At 40.0% G+C, this 21,114-nt stretch overlaps 1 protein-coding gene across 1 annotated transcript in view; it reads right to left on the bottom strand.

Annotated features, from left to right (window-relative positions):
• LOC137637000 (probable phosphoserine aminotransferase) overlaps window positions 1-21,114 on the bottom strand; it is a 68,886-nt gene that overhangs the window by 30,664 nt on the left and 17,108 nt on the right. Inside the window, exons 5-6 of the mRNA XM_068369314.1 lie at window positions 11,290-11,459; window positions 9,575-9,727 (exon numbers count right to left, since the gene is read on the bottom strand). Coding sequence (XP_068225415.1) covers window positions 9,575-9,727; window positions 11,290-11,459 — 323 coding nt within the window. The remainder of the gene's footprint in view (window positions 1-9,574; window positions 9,728-11,289; window positions 11,460-21,114) is intronic.

Below are 21,114 nucleotides of genomic sequence, written 5' to 3'. Positions count from 1 at the left end.
AAGTAAAGGAGGAACTGTTGCATCTACACCAAAGAGTGCAGATTTAAGGGTAGACCACCATTTATGTTCCTGAGTTGTACCAGAAAGTGTTTCTTTTATGGTTAAATTGTACTCCTTTTCAGTTGAGGCATAAACTCTCTGAGCAAAAGCTCGAAGCTGAGTATAGTTGTTCCAGGTCAAATCTGATCTGTTCCCCTTCCAAAGATGATAGGCCTCCTGTTTCTCCAAATAAGCACGTCTACAATCATCATTGAACCACGGTTTGTCCTTCACTCGATACCTTAGCACACGAGAAGGGATACGCCTATCAATTATGTTGACTAGATTCTCATTCAAAGGGACAACAGGATCTACACTATTATATAATTGTGACCAATTCAAGCACAAAAGATCATGTAAAATCCCATTCCAGTCTGCTTGGGATTTCATATAAATTTTACAAGAATATGATATATCAGGGACAGGCTGCTCAGTCTTCACTAATAATGAAATCAAGGCATGATCAGATGTCCCGACTGGAGAACCAACCTTACTAGTTATAACGCCAGGGGAGTCAGTGTATACGAGGTCCAAGCAATTACCAGACCTGTGAGTAGCTTCATTTATGATTTGCTCACAGCCTGATTCAGAGGCAAAGTCTAAAGCTCTTAAGCCATGGCGATCGGTAGGAGAGATAGAACTTAACCACTCCCTATGGTGAGCATTAAAATCACCAACAAAGACAAAAGAAGCCTTTCTATCATCTTCTTGTATCTTAGCCATAATGGTAAGAAGACAATCGAAGATAGAATCATCTATGTCTGGATTCCGGTAGATCGAACACAAATAAAAGTTGTTATGCCTGCCACAAACTTTTATTACCTGAATCTCATGACATCCACATTGATAGCAGGACTTATGAGAAGCAGGGTACTCGGTCCTAATATACACCGCCATTCCCCTGGCCCTAGGGATGGCATCACGTTTCAACATTATTGGCTTCTTAAAACCAGTTATAAGGAGCTCAGATGAGTGCCTCATATTAGAAACCAAAGTTTCGGAGCACAAAAGAATATCATACTGTCTGGACGCAACTGTAAGGTCTTGGATATTTGCATGAAGACCACGAATATTGCAATACAGAAGACGACATTGACGAAATCTAGGACGTACTGGTCCCGGATTTCGCTCAATGTCTCCAGACAGCATAAGAATTAATAGAAATAAAAAAGAGACAGCATACTTAAAAACTAGATTAACAAGAATTATAACAAAAACAATACGTACAGAATTATAAACAAAGTGATTGATGATACCCATAGACTATAGTAAAAAGTCGGAAAAACTGGTCAACATGGAGGAGCCGATACACCATGCAAGGCTAAATACCCTCCAGGATAGCCACTTCAACTGAAGGGAGGACAGTAAGGATGGTTTTGAGAAGAAAAATAATCAGAAAAAGGAAAAGACAACCTCTTGATAAACCACCAAGCATCCATGGCCCTTCTATTAAGCCTGCCCAACACACCATTTCAAAAAAACAAGAGGAAGAAAAAAAAAATATAAGATAGAATAGTGTGCCTGAGTGTACCCTCAAGCAAGAGAACTCCAACCCAAGACAGTGGAAGACCATGGTACAGAGGCTATGGCACTACCCAAGACTAGAGAACAGTGGTTTAATTTTGGAGTGTCCTTCTCCTAGAAGAGCTGCTTACCACAGCTAAAGAGTCTCTTCTACCCTTACCAAGAGGAAAGTACACTGAACAAATTGCAGTACAGTAATTAACCCCTTGGGTGAAGATGTGTTAAGTATCTCATTGTTGTCAGATGTATTAGGAAAGACGAGAATATGTAAAGAATAGGCCAAACTATTCTGTGTAAGTGTAGGCAAAGAAAAAATAAGCCGTGACCAGAGAGAGGGATCCAATGCATTACTGTCTGGCCAGTCAAAGGATCCAATACCTCTCTAGTGGTAGTATCTCAACGGGCGGCTGGTGCCCTGGCCAACCTACTACCTATAGCGAGGTGTAAACAACTGACAGATAGTTTACAAGTTGGTACCAGGGAGGCACCCATCACCACATTAACTCACTAACAGCTCACTTGGATGGCAATCGGGACTTACTCGGCGTTTAGTGCTTGCGGGAAAGTTTGAGTAAAGGACTCGGCGTTTGTATAGTGAGGAAAACTACCAATTACTTTACAAAATTGTGATTTGTTCCCACATGAACACAAACCATTGTTCTTTAATATATGAGACTTCTCCTTGGTGGATGGAAGTCTCCATTCCAACTGGCTGGAAACTAACCTGGGATCTTGAGACTCGTGCATCAGAGATGCTGTAGAGTCAAGGTCCCTTACACCTCGTGAACCGGAAAACTTGTGGGTGTCATGGCCCATTTGTTGAAGGGTTATACATCAAGCTAGAAACCTCTGTTCTGTAACTCGACAAAAGAAGAATAATGGGTTTGTTGATGCTGTCCTTGAAGACCGAATTAAGGATTGATGGGTTTGCCTGGAAACATCACACTCCCCCTCGTAAAGTGTTGGAAAAAAACTGCATGTGTACACACAAATTAGCTGAAACCTAAGTGATCTTACCTAACTTAACCCTTTTACCCCCAAAGGACGTACTGGTACGTTTCACAAAAGCCATCCCTTTACCCCCATGGACGTACCGGTACGTCCTTGCAAAAAAATGCTATAAAAATTTTTTTTTTTCATATTTTTGATAATTTTTTTTAGAAAATTCGGGCATTTTCCAAGAGAATGGGACCAACCTGACCTCTCTATGACAAAAATTAAGGCTGTTAAACCAATTTAAAAAAAATATACTGCAAAATGTGCTGGGAAAAAAATAACCCCCTGGGGGTTAAGGGTTGGAAATTTCCAAATAGCCTGGGGGTTAAAGGGTTAAGATCAAGTCCAGCTGGTGAGATATTCGAGGCTGTGCCCCTAAGAGAGGGAAAGACTGAAGGAAATAAAAAGGTCAGTCATTCTTTACTTTGATCACAGACTCACTGTAACATCAGCCCTCAATCTGCAGTTATTGGTTCTGTAAGAGGAGCCGAGGTAGCTAAATCACCTGCTGTACAGCTACTACAGGCCCCAGGGATGTGGTTTTCTTAGAAATCATCATCTTTGGCCTCTCTCTACCTGACTGGCCTAGTACACTTGAAGTAGTACCTCGGCGCCCTTACAAGAAATATAGGATAGCGGTCAAATAACATTTTAGGTGAGTAACCCCTACCCATGGTAGAAAAGTCAAAACCTGTTTTTTTTTTTTCTTAAAGAAGGATGTAAGTCTGAGATCGTTGCACAACATTTTGAAAACCCGATTTACACATGTAACACTGATAACTTCAAAAAAGAATTTATTCGCCACAGATTCCGGCTCATATATTTGTCAATACTGGTGGTACATGCGCAAATGTACCAAAACGTGCAGAATGGTGGCATGCATATGTGTAAAGGCCATTAGTGATGCAAGAAAGGCTTTTATGTGGCTTACAGGAAAAAAAAAAAACGCAATAAACCAGGGTCGCATTTACCGATAATTATAGTGAACAATTAATTTCTTCAGAACTAATCAAGTTATACTACAAATTACATAAAAATAATCCTTGATCATTCTCCTTTTTAGAAATATTATAAAAGTAAATACTATAAGTTGATTTGATAAGAGTCATAACCAAAACTATATGCCACCCCCTAAAAGTAATTGACATTGGTATGTTTATAATGTATGAATATGCATTGACCAAATAAGGATTTTAGATTGCCTTGAAGATAAATTTTAATGTTGATTACCTATACAGTCTCTACAAATGCTGATGGTTACTTATTAATTATTTCATTTTAGATGCTTGTCCTGACAATTGACTTACAATTATGGATCTGTTTCCCTTCCCCTTCTTCATTAAATAATTGTGGATTGCATGTGTATGGCCAATGTGCAGTATAGTTAAAATGATGTTATCCCTCCTACTTGTAGAATTGCAAGATGAACATTAATCCACTGAACGGTGGATTCACTTCAATTTTGTATTGATGGTTACTTCAGACCATCGAGCCTGTCACTTATTCTTACAGTGAAAATTTATCTTACTTCTGAGGTCTTTGTAAGGAACACTTATGGGAGATAGGTTAAGTAACCCTACCCCTGAAGCTTCCTTAGCTGGTTTATCTACTCATTCATTTCTATCCAGCCCAACGTGGGCAGGGACCCAACGGGAGTGAACACTAATATTTTTCCTAGACTGCAGAAGTGCTAACCAGTCCTGCACCTCTTGCACTAGATGATAGGCTGGCATAATCTGTTTGAGAGTAAAACGCTTAGATTCCGTAAAATTGTATAATAAACTATTTTGATTGCAATTTTTAAAAATATGTCGGGTTGCGAGAATTATTGCATACACTTCAGCAGTAAATACTGAAATAGAGGATAGAAGTGTCCTTCAACTAACATCCCCCAACACAACTGCACTTGCAACTCCTTCAGCCGATTACAGTATCCGTAAAAACATGTTTTCCATAATTTTAAGCAGTATGATTTAAAAACTCTATTCAATACATTACTGGGCAGGGTATTTTTCCCTCCTGTCGTAGAACATACTTTAACCCTTTTACCCCCAATGGACGTACTGGTACGTTTCACAAAACTCATCCCTTTACCCCCATGGACGTACCGGTACGTCCTTGCAAAAAAATGCTATAAAATTTTTTTTTTTCATATTTTTGATAATTTTTTGAAAAAATTCAGGCATTTTCAGGCATTTTCCAAGAGAATGAAACCAACCTGACCTCTCTATGACAAAAATTAAGGCTGTTAGAGCAATTTAAAAAAAATATACTGCAAAATGTGCTGGGAAAAAAATAACCCCTTGGGGGTTAAGGGTTGGAAATTTCCAAAGAGCCAGGGGGTAAAAGGGTTAACAGGTGGATTACACCAAGGGGAGGACTCGAAATATCCTACCTCTGCTATCTGTGCTGTTAACAAACTTCTCTGGCATCATTTTTTAGCTTGGGCACTCTAGATCTGTTAGGAGCTTGATCTCAAGAAGACTAGCTAAAAACCTATAACTCAACTCCTCTCTGCAAATGGAAAGGGGAGGCATACCAGAATCCACATACAGAATATCAATGGGAGATGTTCTGTATGCATCAGTGCAGATGCAGAGCCCCATATTGTGAACATCAAGTTTTCCAAGTAAAGTCTTAGTCTAACTTGCTCAGGCACAAAGATGTACAAATTCTAAGCAAAGTTGTTCTATCAGCACCCCAATCAAAATGTGATACAACTTTCAAGATGTTCAGTGACTTTTTAACCCTGATTGATTGATTGATTTAAAGTTTTCAGGCATCCTGACATCTAAGGTCATTGACGCCGGTAACATTTAATTTATGTATACAAAAATAAAAAATAGAATAAAATAAAAAATGAAAGTATTCAATTAAAATCATAAAAGTTGACTGTCATAAAAGTTAAATAGTTTTCAGAAGACCTGCTTCTGAAATAAATCTAAAAATACCACTTGCATAGTAGGACACATCATTTCCAAGAATCTTGGCAAGGATGAACCTGCCACCCTCACCTCGAACCTCAAACAAATATCTATTCCTTAAGTTGTTATAATTGGGGCATTCGGTCAACAAATGCCTCACTATTAGAGGTACTAAACAGTCGTTTTAACCCTGATGGATGGGCCATTTATATGGGGGCCAAAGGTCACTTTCTTGTTGAAAATTACTCCAAGAAACTTGACAATATCCTCATATGGCAAAATACTATCATTTAAGAAAAGGGCGAGATCTCTTCTCTGTAACGACTACGAGTAAAACGAATGGCTTTGGTCTTCTGAGGAGAGAAGATAAATACTTAAGAATTTGCCCATGCAGCAACATTTATAGCAATTTGAAGCTTTTGGCATGCTAGTAGTGAAAATTATCCACTACACATGAAGAATGGAGTTATGGGATAAAAATCTACTTAACTAATCCTGCACCATGGCTTCCCCCGGCAAAAAAATTCAAGTCTTTGATTGAGAGAGGTGGTGAATGCATCCATGTTATGTCGACCCCAATGTTTTCTTAGTTCACAGACTTGAATGGTGTAAGGACTTTCCAGTTTACTTGCTCAGCTATAATGTTCAACATTCCAGGGGTAAACTGCTGAATCAGTATAACACTTCTAGACTCCATACAACACAGCTGAGCAAGGAGGAAGCAGGACTTTTTTTTCCCTAATTGTAAGCGCCATTGTATTGTTGGAAAACCGAGCTACAATTTTTTTCATGCACCAATTCTAATGTTAAAATCAGAACCTTTAAGTCTGTTGAAAGCTAAAGACAGTTGATCTGAAGCTCCACTTCTCTGATCCAAACACATGCAAAAGTGCATTTCTGCTAAGGCCCCATGCCTTAACCGACGCATCTAAATATAGCAATAGGTCTAGGTTCGTAGTCTAAAGACCGATGCCTGACTGAGGAAGATATTGGTATTTTCTTCAAACTAATATCTTGATTTAAATAAGCAAATGGTGGGAATGTCACGTTGGGAGGTGCAGTGCTGTCCTAAAATGTTTGAGGTGAAATTGGACGAGTCTCATTCTTTAGTGACAATGAGGAACTAATTTCTCCAAAGAAGCAATGGTGCCCAATTAACTTTTGAACCTGCTCACGGGAACAGGTTACTGGATTCTGAGGTCATGGGTCAAATTTAGGAAGGCATTTACAAATTTAGAATTTTTCTGAGAGAGAGAGAGAGAGAGAGAGAGAGAGAGAGAGAGAGAGAGAGAGAGAGAGAGAGAGAGAGAGAGAGGAGAGAGAGAGAGAGAGAGAGAGAGAGAGAGAGAGAGAGAGAGAGAGAGAGAGATCCACTCAATGAATATTTGGGGATTGTTCTTAAGGCACAGAGCTAGGAAATGATAGGTCTTGGGCATGTTTTTTTTTTTTTTTTGTCAAGATGGTCCAGGATGAGAAAATATACATCTGACAGATGACAGCTTGAGCACTCAAAACAGACTACTAAAGAATGCCTTAATGACTTTAGTGCGAGTTGTTTATGTATACAGGGAAGGGTACCAGAGAACCCACTATAAGAGAATCCTAGAGGCAATGCCTTCCTTGAAATCATGCAGTTTTTATAAATGCTCCCAACGGTGACAACCTGCCACCTTCTGGAGCCTAAAAGATTTTTTAAGAATTACAAAATGATCATAAGATCATTTATCATTGCCTTTTTTTTACAGGTCAAAATAGATAACTATTGAACTCAGGTCTTGTTTGGTAGTTATAATCAGAGTCAAAGTCTTTGGAAGTCTAAATGACTTCGTAGAGGTCTAAATGACTTCGTAGAGGTCTAAATGACTCCGTAGAAGTCTAAATGACTTTGTAGAAGTCTAAATGACTTTGTAGAAGTCTAAATGACTTTGTAGAAGTCTAAATGACTTTGTAGAAGTCTAAATGACTTTGTAGAAGTCTAAATGACTTTGTAGAAGTCTAAATGACTTTGTAGAAGTCTAAATGACTTTGTAGAAGTCTAAATGACTTCGTAGAAGTCTTGGCTTTACTGAACGCTGCTTTGTGTGAAGGTTTCTATCTGTTCTTTGCTTCCAATCTCTTCTAAAATAAGCTACACTTTTATCTTGTTGAAGAGGGGACCAGAGCAAATAAGTTTACCACTTCAAAAGTGGTTGAAGATGAAAATAGTACAGGCATACAATGCCTAAAATCTTGGTGTGCAAGCATCTGAGAGATGACTGCTTTACATTTCACAGGTATATTTGAAGCAAAAGTTGCAAGGCAAGGAGATAGCTCAAAGCTAGGCAGAAGAGTGCCCGGAGCCTCAGAGATAGGAACGGAACAGCTCAGTGATGCAAGTGTAATAGTGGTTGCATAAGCATCTGAAGGAGAAAGAGTAAGTAAATGGTTGGGTTAACATTCAAGAAGTAAGCCTTTTATGGTTCACTGATGCCAGGTACACATACAATTGTTATTCCAAAGACAGTACTGACAGGAGATATAGAATTAGCTGCATGACCGCTAGCAGGCAAAAAACCTGGATAGCAAGCATGAAATGTTGTGTGAAATACTAACTGAAAACAGAGCTTGAGTTTCAAAAGTAAAAGTTTGTCTAAAGTTGAAGAAAGCCAAAGGAATTGTTACAAAAGAAAGTGGATTGCAACTGCTAGACAGCAGAGAAGGTCGAAGGTTTCTTAAATACTGAAGCAGAGACAGAACCTGGAAGAAGTATTGATGACTTGATAGCCTTACCTATGGTCTTTCTTGAAGGAATAGCCCAGCCTAAAGCACCTACCTTACCTAAAATAGTCCCTTAAAATTAAATTCTACCAAAACATTTTTAGGGAATTACTATCAGCATGGACACTTTCCCATAAGCGCCGGGCATTTGGGGGCAAGAGACAGCTGGCACTATCCAAACTTTGTTACCCCCATCAGGGTCACTGCTCAAATATTAGCTGGAGATGTACCTGTGGCTTTGTCAGATATAGCAGGAGCCCCCGACACATTCCCACTTGTTATGGGATTTAACAAAATAGGGTAAACATTGTAAAGGGTCCTGGGATTCAAAATAAAGTTACAATCCTTATCAATTTTGTAAAAATATAAATTTCTCTTAAGATTTTAATTTAAATCTGTGGGTAAATTATAAACAGAGACTGAGAAAGTAGAGAGAAAACAGGAATGGATGATGCAAAAGTGTTAGGAGAAGGGAGGGAGATAGGGAAGGATTGGAGAGCACAAATAATTACCAAATGGATATTATAGACAGACCTAACAAACTACTGCTCTCTCTCCCGATTAATATCCCAAGAGCTTTTGTAATAATGCTTGTTAAAAATGTAACCACAAAATGACCATTATTTTTCTCAAATTTATTTTCTAGACCACATACTCTACCTCTATTCCTTGTGCACTTAGGGCAAGGTTAGTGCTTAAAACTATGTATTTGGGTCTTCCAAAAACTTGCAGAATACCTCAAAGACCTAGAATCCAATGATTACGTGTTCGGGAAATTCTTTAAAGCAAACAGAACAAAAATAGGACAATGATACCAAACTTCCACAAAGAAAAGTAATCTTAATAACTATAGCAATTCTTACAACCAGTGACGAGATGTGGATTTATCGGTAGATTATTAAAGGACCATTTTTTCCCCTTCACAATAGCTTGTGCTTGAAGTGTGTAAGCATATAAATTTTTCTTAACCCTTTTACCCCCAAAGGATGTACTGGTACGTTTCACAATACTCATCCCTTTACCCCCATGGACGTACCGGAACTTTCTTGCAAAAAACTGCTATCTAATTTTTTTTTTTTTTTTTTTGCATATTTTTCATAATTTTTTGAGAAACTTCAGGCATTTTCCAAGAGAATGAGACCAACTTGACCTCTCTATGACGAAAATTAAGGCTGTCAGAGCAATTTAAAATAAATTTACTGCAAAATGTGCTTGAAAAAAATTAACCCCAAGGGGTTAAGGGTTGGAAATTTCCAAATAGCCTGGGGGTAAAAGGGTTAAGATTCCCTGAAATAGGTAATTTTAATAATTACTGTTATAGCTCTGTAACTTACCTAGATTTGGACTCCACTGGATTGCTGTAGAACCCATTTGATCCATCAATAACAGAATAAATTAAACTACTCTTCTCAATAGCCCGTCTTTGCATTTCCTCGAGCCCACCTTCCTTTTTCGCCCATTTGAGGACTTCTGCCATGACATGTATTCTGAAGGTAAAGGAAATGTTTTACTACCTGCATTCCTAAACAGTTATTTTTTTTCAATAACTTTACCTTATCATAATAACACCAAAATTCATACGCTAAGTTTTATCTACCCTTTAATAAACAGTATGTATATTCTGTAACTAGACATAAGCATGCATTTATATACTGTATGATTCACATCTACCCGTCCCTCTACGAATCATTACACAACAGAAATTACACATCTAATGTCTATTAAGAATGACAAACACTGTATGATTCACTTCTACCCGTCCCTCTACGAATTATTACACAACAGAAATTACACATCTAATGTCTATTAAGAATGGCAAACACTGTATGATTCACTTCTACCCGTCCCTCCACGAATTATTACACAACAGAAATTACACATCTAATGTCTATTAAGAATGGCAAACACTGTATGATTCACTTCTACCCGTCCCTCCACGAATTATTACACAACAGAAATTACACATCTAATGTCTATTAAGAATGGCAAACACTGTATGATTCACTTCTACCCGTCCCTCTACGAATTATTACACAACAGAAATTACACATCTAATGTCTATTAAGAATGGCAAACACTGTATGATTCACTTCTACATGTCCCTCTATGAGTTATTACACAACAGAAATTACACATCTAATGTCTATTAAGAATGGCAAACACTGTATGATTCACTTCCACCAGTTCCTCTACGAATTATTACACAACAGAAATTACACATCTAATGTCTATTAAGAATGGCAAAAAGCCATTGAAAATACAATTTGAAAAAACATTATCTGTTGAAAGAATATTTGCATTAGGCTGTACATTATATTTTAACATCTCATCTACTTATAATCGGGATCAATCTCCCTACTCAGGATGATGATAACTGAAAAGACTAGATAATATACCAGTTCAGGTACCATTTTAAATATCCTTCACAATTCAGTGCCACCAAGAATTGCTTGAGGAAAATCCACAGTCAATAAAATCCAAACCTAAAAAAGTTTTCTAATTTCATCCAATACAGAGGCATTCACCAGCAACCACAAATTGACTTGTATATGGTGTAAGGACACTGGATATAGGACGTAGTTTTAAGGGTTAAAGTAGAATAGTAAACAGGGCAGATATATTATGTGATTGATAGTCAAGGTGTATGAGGAAATTGTTGAATGTAATGAAAATAACAGAGAATTTAAGCAAGTATATGGTGGGTTTAAAAATAAAATGCACTTTTAAGATATAAATACACAAATGAACTTTGCTTAAATTACAAACTTTACCTAAAATACAAAGTGCAAAGGTAGATATATTAACATACAGAATGTACACCTATGTCTATGAAGAGTATGATAATATAGTTGAAACTGGTATCTCACTTGAAAACAGAGATGAACTTGATGGACAAACAAAAATAAAAACGTAATATGCCTCTTTTTGCTTATTATTCCTTTAGGTTTTGAGACTTGTTCGGTGCCATTTTCAATAACTAACACAAAAAAAAGACAAAAATAACATTACAAGCATTTAAAAACAAGAATATAGAGTTATTAAAACTTACGCAAATGTTGGAGGGGTATTAAGCAAACTATTATTCTTCGCCATAATGCTGTAATCTAATACGGTTGGACATACCGGCAAAGGCGACCCCAGGAGATCTTCTCTTACTATGACCAAAGTCACGCCCGAACTACCAATGTTCTTCTGGGCTCCACCATAGACAAGACCAAACTATAAGGAAATTTTGTGAGCAATACATTAATCTATACATATATAGTTAACACAAACATAAGCAAACATACACATACTAAATTATAAATACATTAAACATGCATACATATACCAAGGCACTTCCCCAAATTTTGGGGGGTAGCCGACATCATACAAATGAAACAAAAAAAAGGGGACCTCTCCTCTCTACGTTCCTTCCAGCCTGACTATATACTATCACTGCAGACCCCTTGGAACATTAGTCATGTTCTAATGTGGCAGTTAGGCCTTACTGTCCTGCTGCCTTACCAAATTCTGAGTCTCCCATCATCAGCCTTTTCCCTTCCCTTTGTGCCTGTTAGTGTATCTACCTGCTGTGGAACTTCGTTCCCATCCCTATCTAGTCCCATGGCGACTGAAGTACTCTTCGTTGCCATCTTTGTACAGAATAGCTTCTAGGCTATCTATCTTGACCCTATGTGGACGAGATTTTTTTCCTTTCCTAGAATAATTCTTTCTGTTGCCTTAGAGACCACTCTTGGGTGGTTTATCTTCACCTTCCTGGTTAGTGCATAACCTGACTGTTCTGGGAACTCCAGTTCCTCTTGACCAGTTATCTTACCCTAGCTTTTGAGTTTTTCCCTCACCACCTAGGTGGGCTAGGCTTGCCTGCACAGTTTTCCTATGGCCTAACCCTATCCAGGCAAATAGTTGGTACCCAGGGTTCTCCTCTGTCACCTTAGCAGTTACTTGTTCTTTGACTGCAGCTTCTCATCTTTAGCTATGTACCTCTTGCTATGGAGTCTTGACTCCTCTGCCTGGTTAGTCTATCTTGGCAGAAGTGTTGCCTTCTGTCCCTGCTTCTAGTCTTGTGAGCTTAAGTTCTTCTAGCATTAGATATGTGTTGACTATGGGACATTTCCTATATCGCCTTAGCTTGGTCATCTGCTCCTTCTCTTCTTCCAGATCTGAAGAATATTGTCCTCTGAACCTGGTTGATTGGATTCCATCTGGTTGTCAGGATATCCCTTGAATTTCCAATTTTTGGCATCCTGGCCATCATGTACGGCTTTCACTATCTTACTGGCTAAATCCCACGCTTTTTCATGAGTTAATGATAATGACCAGGTCTTGGTAGGTTTCCTTTTTCGCTATCTTTCATTCCTGTACCTATCCCCTGATTGTGGAACCTTCCCAATAGGATTGTCCTCTCTCTTCTTGTCGACTTAATAATGCCTCTGCCGCATTGTGTCAACATGCCTGGGGTTTTGAAAGGTCAATTTGTATCATGACTGCTAGAAATAGCTGCCGCCTTAAACCCAGCTACTCCCACTTCAGGGGCAGTTGTTTCTAGCTTAGACAGTATGATAAGACAATTTCCCATCTTAGGTTGACTAAGACCGACTTGGGAGGTACTGGTGTTCCTCTGATGTGCTCATTTCTTCCATATGCCTACCACACTGTCATTGATTGATAGTTTTTCATAAATCTTCAATGATTTCTAAGCTGTTTGGCATGAGTCTCCATTATTTTGTAGTCTTAGCCATATTATAGCTGGTAGGAATATTTATGCTTGGATTATTTTTAAGCATATTTTCTGTAAATTTTTGATGTATGATAATTTTAAGACTAAATTCTTTTTATGTTTTGTACTCATTAGAATTTTTCCTTCATTACAGGTTACTGATGAAATGGAGTGTTCAACAGTCACCTGTACCAGGCAAGTCAAGTTGCTCTGTGGCCATAAGACTTGCCGGAAACATGCAGACTGTCATGTTTCCAAAGGGTCTCTTGCAATCTGGGAACCTATTAACTGTCAGGTTTGCAAGGATTTACTTCACACTGGCTTCCATGCCACCGATGTCTCCTTGGATGTCCAAGAGCGGAGTCGGAAGACAATTCGTCACTGGGTTAGAGGCTTCCAGAAGAGCTCTTAACCAAGTGCCCCTATCTTTCTTCTCTGGAACTTAAGGACCTGCTCGTTCCCAAGGCCGAGGTGACCGCTGTTTTTGGTCACCAGTTAGCTACGGCTCAACTCATGCCGGTACCATTAGATTATGCAGATGATGAAGTTCGGAATGCTCTGCAAGTCATGAATCTAAACAACGACATGTCGACAACTGTGTCATCAGAGAGGGAGAGGATCCTGCTGTCCACTGAAGCCTCTGAGGAGTCACTGAATGTACATCAGATGAGTACAGTTCCCAATACTTCTTTAGCTTGTTCCCACATCCCTGTTGCTCAGGTCCCAGCTGCTACTTCGACCCCTGTTCATACACCGGATAAACTTTTGTTTCCAGGTCCAATGGAATTTATGGTGCCCATGAAAAATTTCATGGAAAACCTAAAACATGAACATTCTCAAGCGGACCTAATGGTTAAATGAAAGTTTTACAAAAGGCACCTACTTCTAAAACACTCCCAACTTCGAGCCTACCTGAATCCACAGTTAAGAAATCTTGGCATTATGCTGAGCATATGACTAAGTGAAGGGTACCTCCACATCGGAGAGGGTTTGGGTTCCAAGCCCGTCTCGGACTTAGAATTCTTCCCATCGATTGATAGTTATCCTTACTGCTATGCAAGGCTTAAATTGGAAGCGTCCCTTAAGGATGATACGATCCCTATGGAAACAATCATCCTGGACCACAGCAAAGCTCAGTCTCTTTTGGTTAAGGAGCCAAAGACGGACGAATTTACTAATACCCAACTTTCTGCTTTTGGCAGGAAGCAGGCCACCTTTGTAGCTCTCAAGGATACTGTCTTTCCCTTTTGCCTCTAAAAGCTTAGAGGCTGTAAAGAAAGCAGTACTGGAGAGTAAACCATTGCCTGTGTTAGAGGAGTGCAAACCTGTCTCCCTAGCCCTTTCTTATTATTTGGACAGTTAGAAAGATGTCCAACATAGTTTTACATACATACATACATATACCAAGGCACTTCCCCCAATTTTGGGGGGTAGCCGACATCAGCAAATGAAACAAAACAAAAAAGGGGACCTCTACTCTCCACGTTCCTCCAGCCCAACAAGGGACTCAACCGAGTTCAGCTGGTACTGCTAGGGTGCCACAGCCCACCCTCCCACACTATCCACCATAGATGAAGCCCCACAATAGTTTTACTGTTGGAAAACTGGATAAAGACATCGGAGGCAAGGAGTTTTAATGAGAAACTGCCTAGAATTCCCAAATCCCTATTGAGGGAAGAATTGAAAGCTAAAGAGAGACTATCTGCCTCTCTATCCTTCCAATTGGAAACTCTACCAAATCTAATCTCTTCCCTGTCTTGGCAAAGACTCACCTGACCATGTTCCATAGAGATCTCTATGCTTTCTTCCTAGCCAGAAGAGCATGTAGAGAACACATTCTAGCCTCAGCGACGATCAGGCATGAATGTAGAAAACTGATCGACTCCAACACCTGGGAGAAAGACCTCTTTCCCAAGAAATGGTTAAGGAAGTCATGGGCAAAGCAGCACGGGAAAATAGGAGGCCTTACAAAAAAGTTGGGTATGTCCAAAGGAAATTTACTCGCACAGAAGGACCTCAACCTAAGGGCAAGAAGCCTAGAAGACACTTTAAGGGAAGGAAATCCTTTCCTGTCACGACAGCCTCAGTTGCCGCCATTCTCCAGACTATGTACACGGTTCCCCAGCAGTATGTATCACAGTCTTCAGCCTCCAACCCTATGTATGAGAGAGTCACCACTACATTACACCCTGTCCGAGATTAAAAGAACAACTCCAGTGGCAGGGGAAGGTCTGGAAAGGGCGGTCAGTCTAGAGGCCGAGGACACGAGGTAAGGTGGTTAAAGAAGCAGGTCCTTCACAACAACAATGAGGAGCTACCAGTAGGGGTGATGACTTTACCCTATCGATCCCTGGGCTCACAGTATAGTCTCCAAAGGACTAGGCTGGAAATGGAGACAGAACCCCCCCCCAGTTCAAGAGGTTCTTCCAACCCACAAACCCATTCTTGGAGGATTATGTGCAAGATCTTCTCCGGATGGGAGTCATCCGTTGCACAAAATCCATGAACTTTCAAGGGCGGCTATTCTCCGTGCCCAAGAAAGATTTGAACACTCTTCGAACTATTCTGGATATGTCTCCACTAAACACATTCATTCTGAATGACAAGTTCAAGATGCTGACAACCTCGCAAATACAGACCCTGCTACCCAGAGGGCCTACACCGTCTCCATATATCTTTCCAACGCCTATTGGCATCTTCCGATAGGTCGGAATTTTCTCCCCTACCTTGATTTTAGATTGGCAAGAAAGGCCTACAAATTCAGAGCTATGCCCTTCGGGCTCAATATAGCTCCAAGGATTTTCACAAAGCTAGCCGATCCTATCACCCAACAATTATGGAACAGAGGCTTCCAAGTGATGGTATACCTGGAAGACTGGCTGGTCTGGGATGCAACAAAGTCAGAATGTCTTCATTCAGCCAAGAAGTCATGAAATTCCTACAGTTTCTGGGCTTTCAGATCAACTTCGAAAAGTCCAGGCTGTCTCCAGTTCAAGAATTCCAGTGATCAGGACTTCACTGGAATCCAAAGTCACACATCCTCTCTCAACTGCAAGGCAAGAGAAAGGAAATTGCAAACTCTGTCTGTTTCTACTCTGTTCAAGAGTACTCACCAGGTGGCAACAGGAAAGTGTCTTGGGTTCACTGCAGTTCGCTGCTGTGACGGACCCAATCCTGAAAGCAAGGCTCAAAAATGACATCAGAATCTGGAGAGGAAAAGCATCAAGTGCTCGTACAGATCTTCGCCACAACACCCAGGTCTTACTGCGAAAGCAGCTCAAGCAGTGGTCCACTGCCAAGAGTTTATAGACACGTCCCTCAGCAGTATCCTCCTCCTTCCGTGACAATTGACACGGACGCCTCGGAACAGGGTTGTGGGGACACTCCCCTTCCAAGAAAGTACAGGGTCGATGGTCATTTACATTTCGGAAATTTCATATCAATATTCCGAAAGTTATGGCAGGGTCTCTGACTCTGAAGAGACTAAACCCAAAGATGAAATCACACATCAAATTAGTCATCGACAACAGGACAATAGTCCACTGTGTCAACAGACAGGGCTTCAGGTCTCCTCAGATCTACCATGTGATTCTAGCTAACCTCACTTAAGCAAAGCAGAGGAATTGGCATCTCTCAGCAGTCCACCTTGAAGGGGTTCGCAATAAGAAGGCGGACACCCTGTCAAGATTCAAGCCTCTGGAAAAAGAATGGTTTCAGGATGTAAAACCATTCTGTTTCATTCTAGAGCAAGTCCCAGAACTGCAAATCAATCTCTTTGCAACGAACTTCAACAAGAAGCTTCTACGGTATGTAGCACCAAACTTAGATCAGGAAGCGACTTGAACGGATGGGATGTCCCTGGATTGGAACCGGTCGTGTCATTTCTACCCACATCCACCATTCAACATCCTAATGAAAGTCCTGAACAAACTGCAGACTTTCAAGGGAACAGTGGCTCTAGTGGCTCCCAAGTGCCCCAAGAGCAATTGGTATCCTCTTGTTCAGGAACTCAAACCTCTCTCGGTCCCTCTACCATCTCCAGTGCTGTCCCAGGATGTTCAGCAGAAGACTGTCTTTGCTTCCTCTTGGATAACAAAAACCCTTCTGCTCACAATTTTCTCACCCTCGCACCTCAAAGAAAGTTCATAGTTGTAAATATTTGTCTTCCTTAAAAAAAATGAGTTGCACTCATGAATAGTCATCAGCCCTCTTCTATTTCTATGGACTTCTGTATTACTTTCTTTATTTCATTGCATGATCAAGGTCTAGCCTCTACAACTATCGCCTCAAGTAAATCGGCACTAATAAGACCCACTGCTTACGCTTATGAAATTGAACTGAAGGGCGAGCTGTTCAATAAGATCCCAAAGGCTTGTGCTAAACTGAAACCTAATGCTCCTCCCAAAGCTATTTCATGGTCGTTGGATAAGGTCCTGCACTTTGACTCTTCGATAGATAATGCCTCTGCCTCTCTGAGGGATCTTACTCAAAAGTCTATCTTTTTGCTTGCTATGGCTTCTGGTGCTAGAGTCAGTGAGAATGTGGCACTTTCAAGGGATGATGACTACATTGCATTCTCGGAATCGGGGGAGGTAAATCTTTACCTAGATCCTGCATTCTTGATGAAAAACAAACTTCTCACGAACCACTGTGGTCCTGGAAGATTGCTCCACTATAGGAGGATCCTTCTCTGTGCCCCATGGAGTGCCTTAAGGCCTACCTGTTAAAGAGGCAGGCCTTTAATGGCGGTCAATTTTTTAAAGGGGAGACGATAGGATCTACTCTCTCTCTGAAACGGCTAAGGTCCAAACACACCTATTTCATGAGAAGGGCTGACCCTGATAGTACTGTATACCATTGGGTCATGAGCCTAGAAAAGTTGCCTCTTCCTTAATTTTTTTAACAATTGGAAGAGATTACACCCTGTAGAGGCCTCTGGTAGTGTGATTAAACCAGCTTGAGTGTAGTGCATGGACTCTTATGGACTATATAGTTGGGACTTCTCTGTCTACATTGTGCAAGGGGATTAATGTTCTTCTTTTCAATGTACTATTTATAATTGTAAAAAGTCAAAGGAGATAATTCCCTTTATGTCATGTGTGTTACTATTTTACTACTCTTACATAATTTTGGGATCTGAAAACTTGGGTTTTTTTTATATATATCTACTGCATATAATGCTATGTTGCTTACTGTTACATGTATGAAATTTTGTAAACAATACGACTACTGTTCCCCTTTTTGCGTTTCCTTTCATTGGACCTACTGTACTGAATAAATGTACCTCAAATTTTTAACCCTCCATTTATAGACTTCGATCTTTTCATCTATGGGAGACTAAGATCTTAATCACAGTGAGTGGGACTGTGATATTGATTTCCTTTGTTCCTACTTTCTACAAACATATTGCTTGTGTTCATAGCTTGGTACCATAGCTACCAATCCTAAGAGAAGTATGGTTATGTCTACAAGGTGTAAAGCAGTGGTTCCCAACCTGGGGGAAATTTCCCCCTGGGGGGAAATTTGAAGCTTCCAGGGGGGAAATAATTACACTACCTACTAACTAAAACAAGCGGAAAATGTCCTCATAGTACGTGCGGTAACTTCTTGTTAGCCATTCAATTGTGATATGATCATATTTCTCAAAGACATGATATTCAAGGGGAGAATTGGAGTGTCATGCCCATTTCTGAGGCAGGCGAGTGGGCATGAGGGCTGGGCGGGGCATGAAGGGGGAAATCTGGATGGTTGAACTGGGTGCAGGGGGGAAATGCCAGAAAAAAGGTTGGGAACCACTGGTGTAAAGGGTTAAAACTCTCATGGCCACAACTGAGAATAATAAATCTCTGGTGCACTTCAATCGGAACGACATGGCTCGAGCCCAAGGAAAGGATTTTGACTGGTTAAAATCTATTTTTTGGGTGAGATAGCCATGTTGTCCTGATGGCCTGCCCGTTACTTTTCATCCTCTTCGGGATATTCACTCCAGAGGTTAGAATTCAGTGATACCTCTAAGGTGAAATTCTCTGGTATATCACTCACAGAAATATCCCAAGTAGAAAGCTGCAATTGAGAAATTTCCATCAGTACGACATGGCTATCTTACCCAAAAATAGACTTTTCCTATGTCAAAATCTATTACTTGTAACACACTTCAACAAGGGTAGCTAAGAAATTCATATAAATCACCGATTAATTTGAAAATAGGAGCTTCCGGCTTTGGCCATGCAGCGGTAGCGAGACAAAAAACGGACGCATCGCGTAAAAAACAAGGGGGAGATGCGAAATTCTCCAACAAAAAAGGGTAAGGTACATTGTTCTCTAGTCTTGGGTAGTGCCATAGCCTCTGTACCATGGTCTTCCACTATCTTGGGTTAGGGTTCTCTTGCTTTAGGGTACACTCGGGCACACTATTCTATATAATTTCTCTTCCTCATGTTTTGTTAAAGTTTTTATAGTTTACATAAGAGATATTTATTTTATTATTATTCTTAAAATATTTATTTTTTCCTAATTTCCTTTCCTCACTGGGCTATTTTCCCTGTTGGAGCCCCTGGGCTTATAGCATTCTGCTTTTCCAACTAGGGTTGTAGCTTAGCAATTAATAATAATAATAATAACAATAAGAAGAAGAAGCAGAATCGTCCATAATTCAAAGATTGCACAAAAACTTTTAAAACATGCAGCAAAACTTCTAAAGCAGGGCAATCAAGATGGCACTGTAAGAAGGAATGGCGAACCAGCGAACATGTTTACAATAACACACTGGTATCGGAGTTGTAACGGCTCTCCCACGTATTTAAGAAGTACCCCATGGCATACCATGTTGGTGTTTGCTGAACATTATCTTGAAGAATCCTAGTTTTCTTATTGAGATTGCTGGGTGATGTGGTACTTTAACTTTTTTGAGTTCAGTTGATATATAATTTTCTCATTTTCAAAATATTTCAAAATATCTCCAGAAAAATAATGTTGTATTTCAGGGATGATTTGGACAAACAAACTGGAATTTCAATTATTTTATACTGTTTTTTAATTATATAATGAACCTAACTTTCTTTCAGCTAGGGGCAACTTCCACCACAGTGCGGGAGTCTGCAATATCAGTATTAGGGGAGGATCATATAAACAAACAATATTAATGATAAAATTTAGTTTTACACTCACCTGATGTTCATAAGCATGCCCACCCTCTTCTCCATTTACTTGCAATATTAAGAGGACAAGGAATAGTTCGACACCAAAACAGAAATAACTAGAATGGACACTTGATAGAGCGCATGCTTTTGCCTATATCATGTTGCATATCTCAAGATAGGCAATCAAATTAAGGGATTTTGACGAAGGAAAAATCTATTTCTGGGGAGATACCTGTGACGCCCGGTGAAAGTTCGAAAGTATGAAACAACCTTTCTTTAAAAAGAAACTAAAATCTGGGTACCTTGGGGGGCCGGAAGGAACACTATCTGTTGTGGAGGGGCTGCCTGTGGAGTGGCAGACTTAGAGGAAGAGGGGGTTGATGAGCGATGGCCTTGATGAAATTGGCCACGGCTTGACTTGTATGGGGTAAAAGATTTTTGTTTCTTTTTAAAGAAAGGTTGTTTCATACTTTCAAACTTTCACCGGGCGTCACAGGTCGACCCAGAAATGCACATTTTGGCATGAGTTTCATGGAAATCGGATAAAAATTGACCACAATATAGGAAAAGACACTTTTTACCGTCTCATTACACTGACCTTGGCCTTTCCCCCAGTCACTTCCAAAATCTAACGAAATTGTCCTTGGATCATGGCCAATAATACCACCAAATTTCATGAGGTTAGGTCAAATAGAGTTTGAGTTAAGCAAATCAAAAACACAGCCAGACATACAAACAATTAAATACACAAAGGTAATGACATCACTATATTATCCCTTTTATCCCTGTGGTGGATAATGTGGGAGGGTGGGCTGTGACACCCTAGCAGTACCAGCTGAACTCGGTTGAGTCCCTTGTTAGGCTGGGAGGAACGTAGAGAGTAGAGGTCCCCTTTTTTGTTTTGTTCATTTGTTGATGTCAGCTAACCCCCAAAATTGGGGGAAGTGCCTTGGTATATGTATGTATGTATCCCCAGGCTATTTGGAAATTTCCAACCCTTAACCTCCAGGGG

The sequence above is a fragment of the Palaemon carinicauda genome, unplaced genomic scaffold, assembly GCF_036898095.1.
Source record: "Palaemon carinicauda isolate YSFRI2023 unplaced genomic scaffold, ASM3689809v2 scaffold481, whole genome shotgun sequence".
Classification (NCBI taxonomy): Eukaryota; Metazoa; Arthropoda; class Malacostraca; order Decapoda; family Palaemonidae; genus Palaemon; species Palaemon carinicauda.
This window is presented reverse-complemented; position numbering and strand designations above follow the sequence as displayed.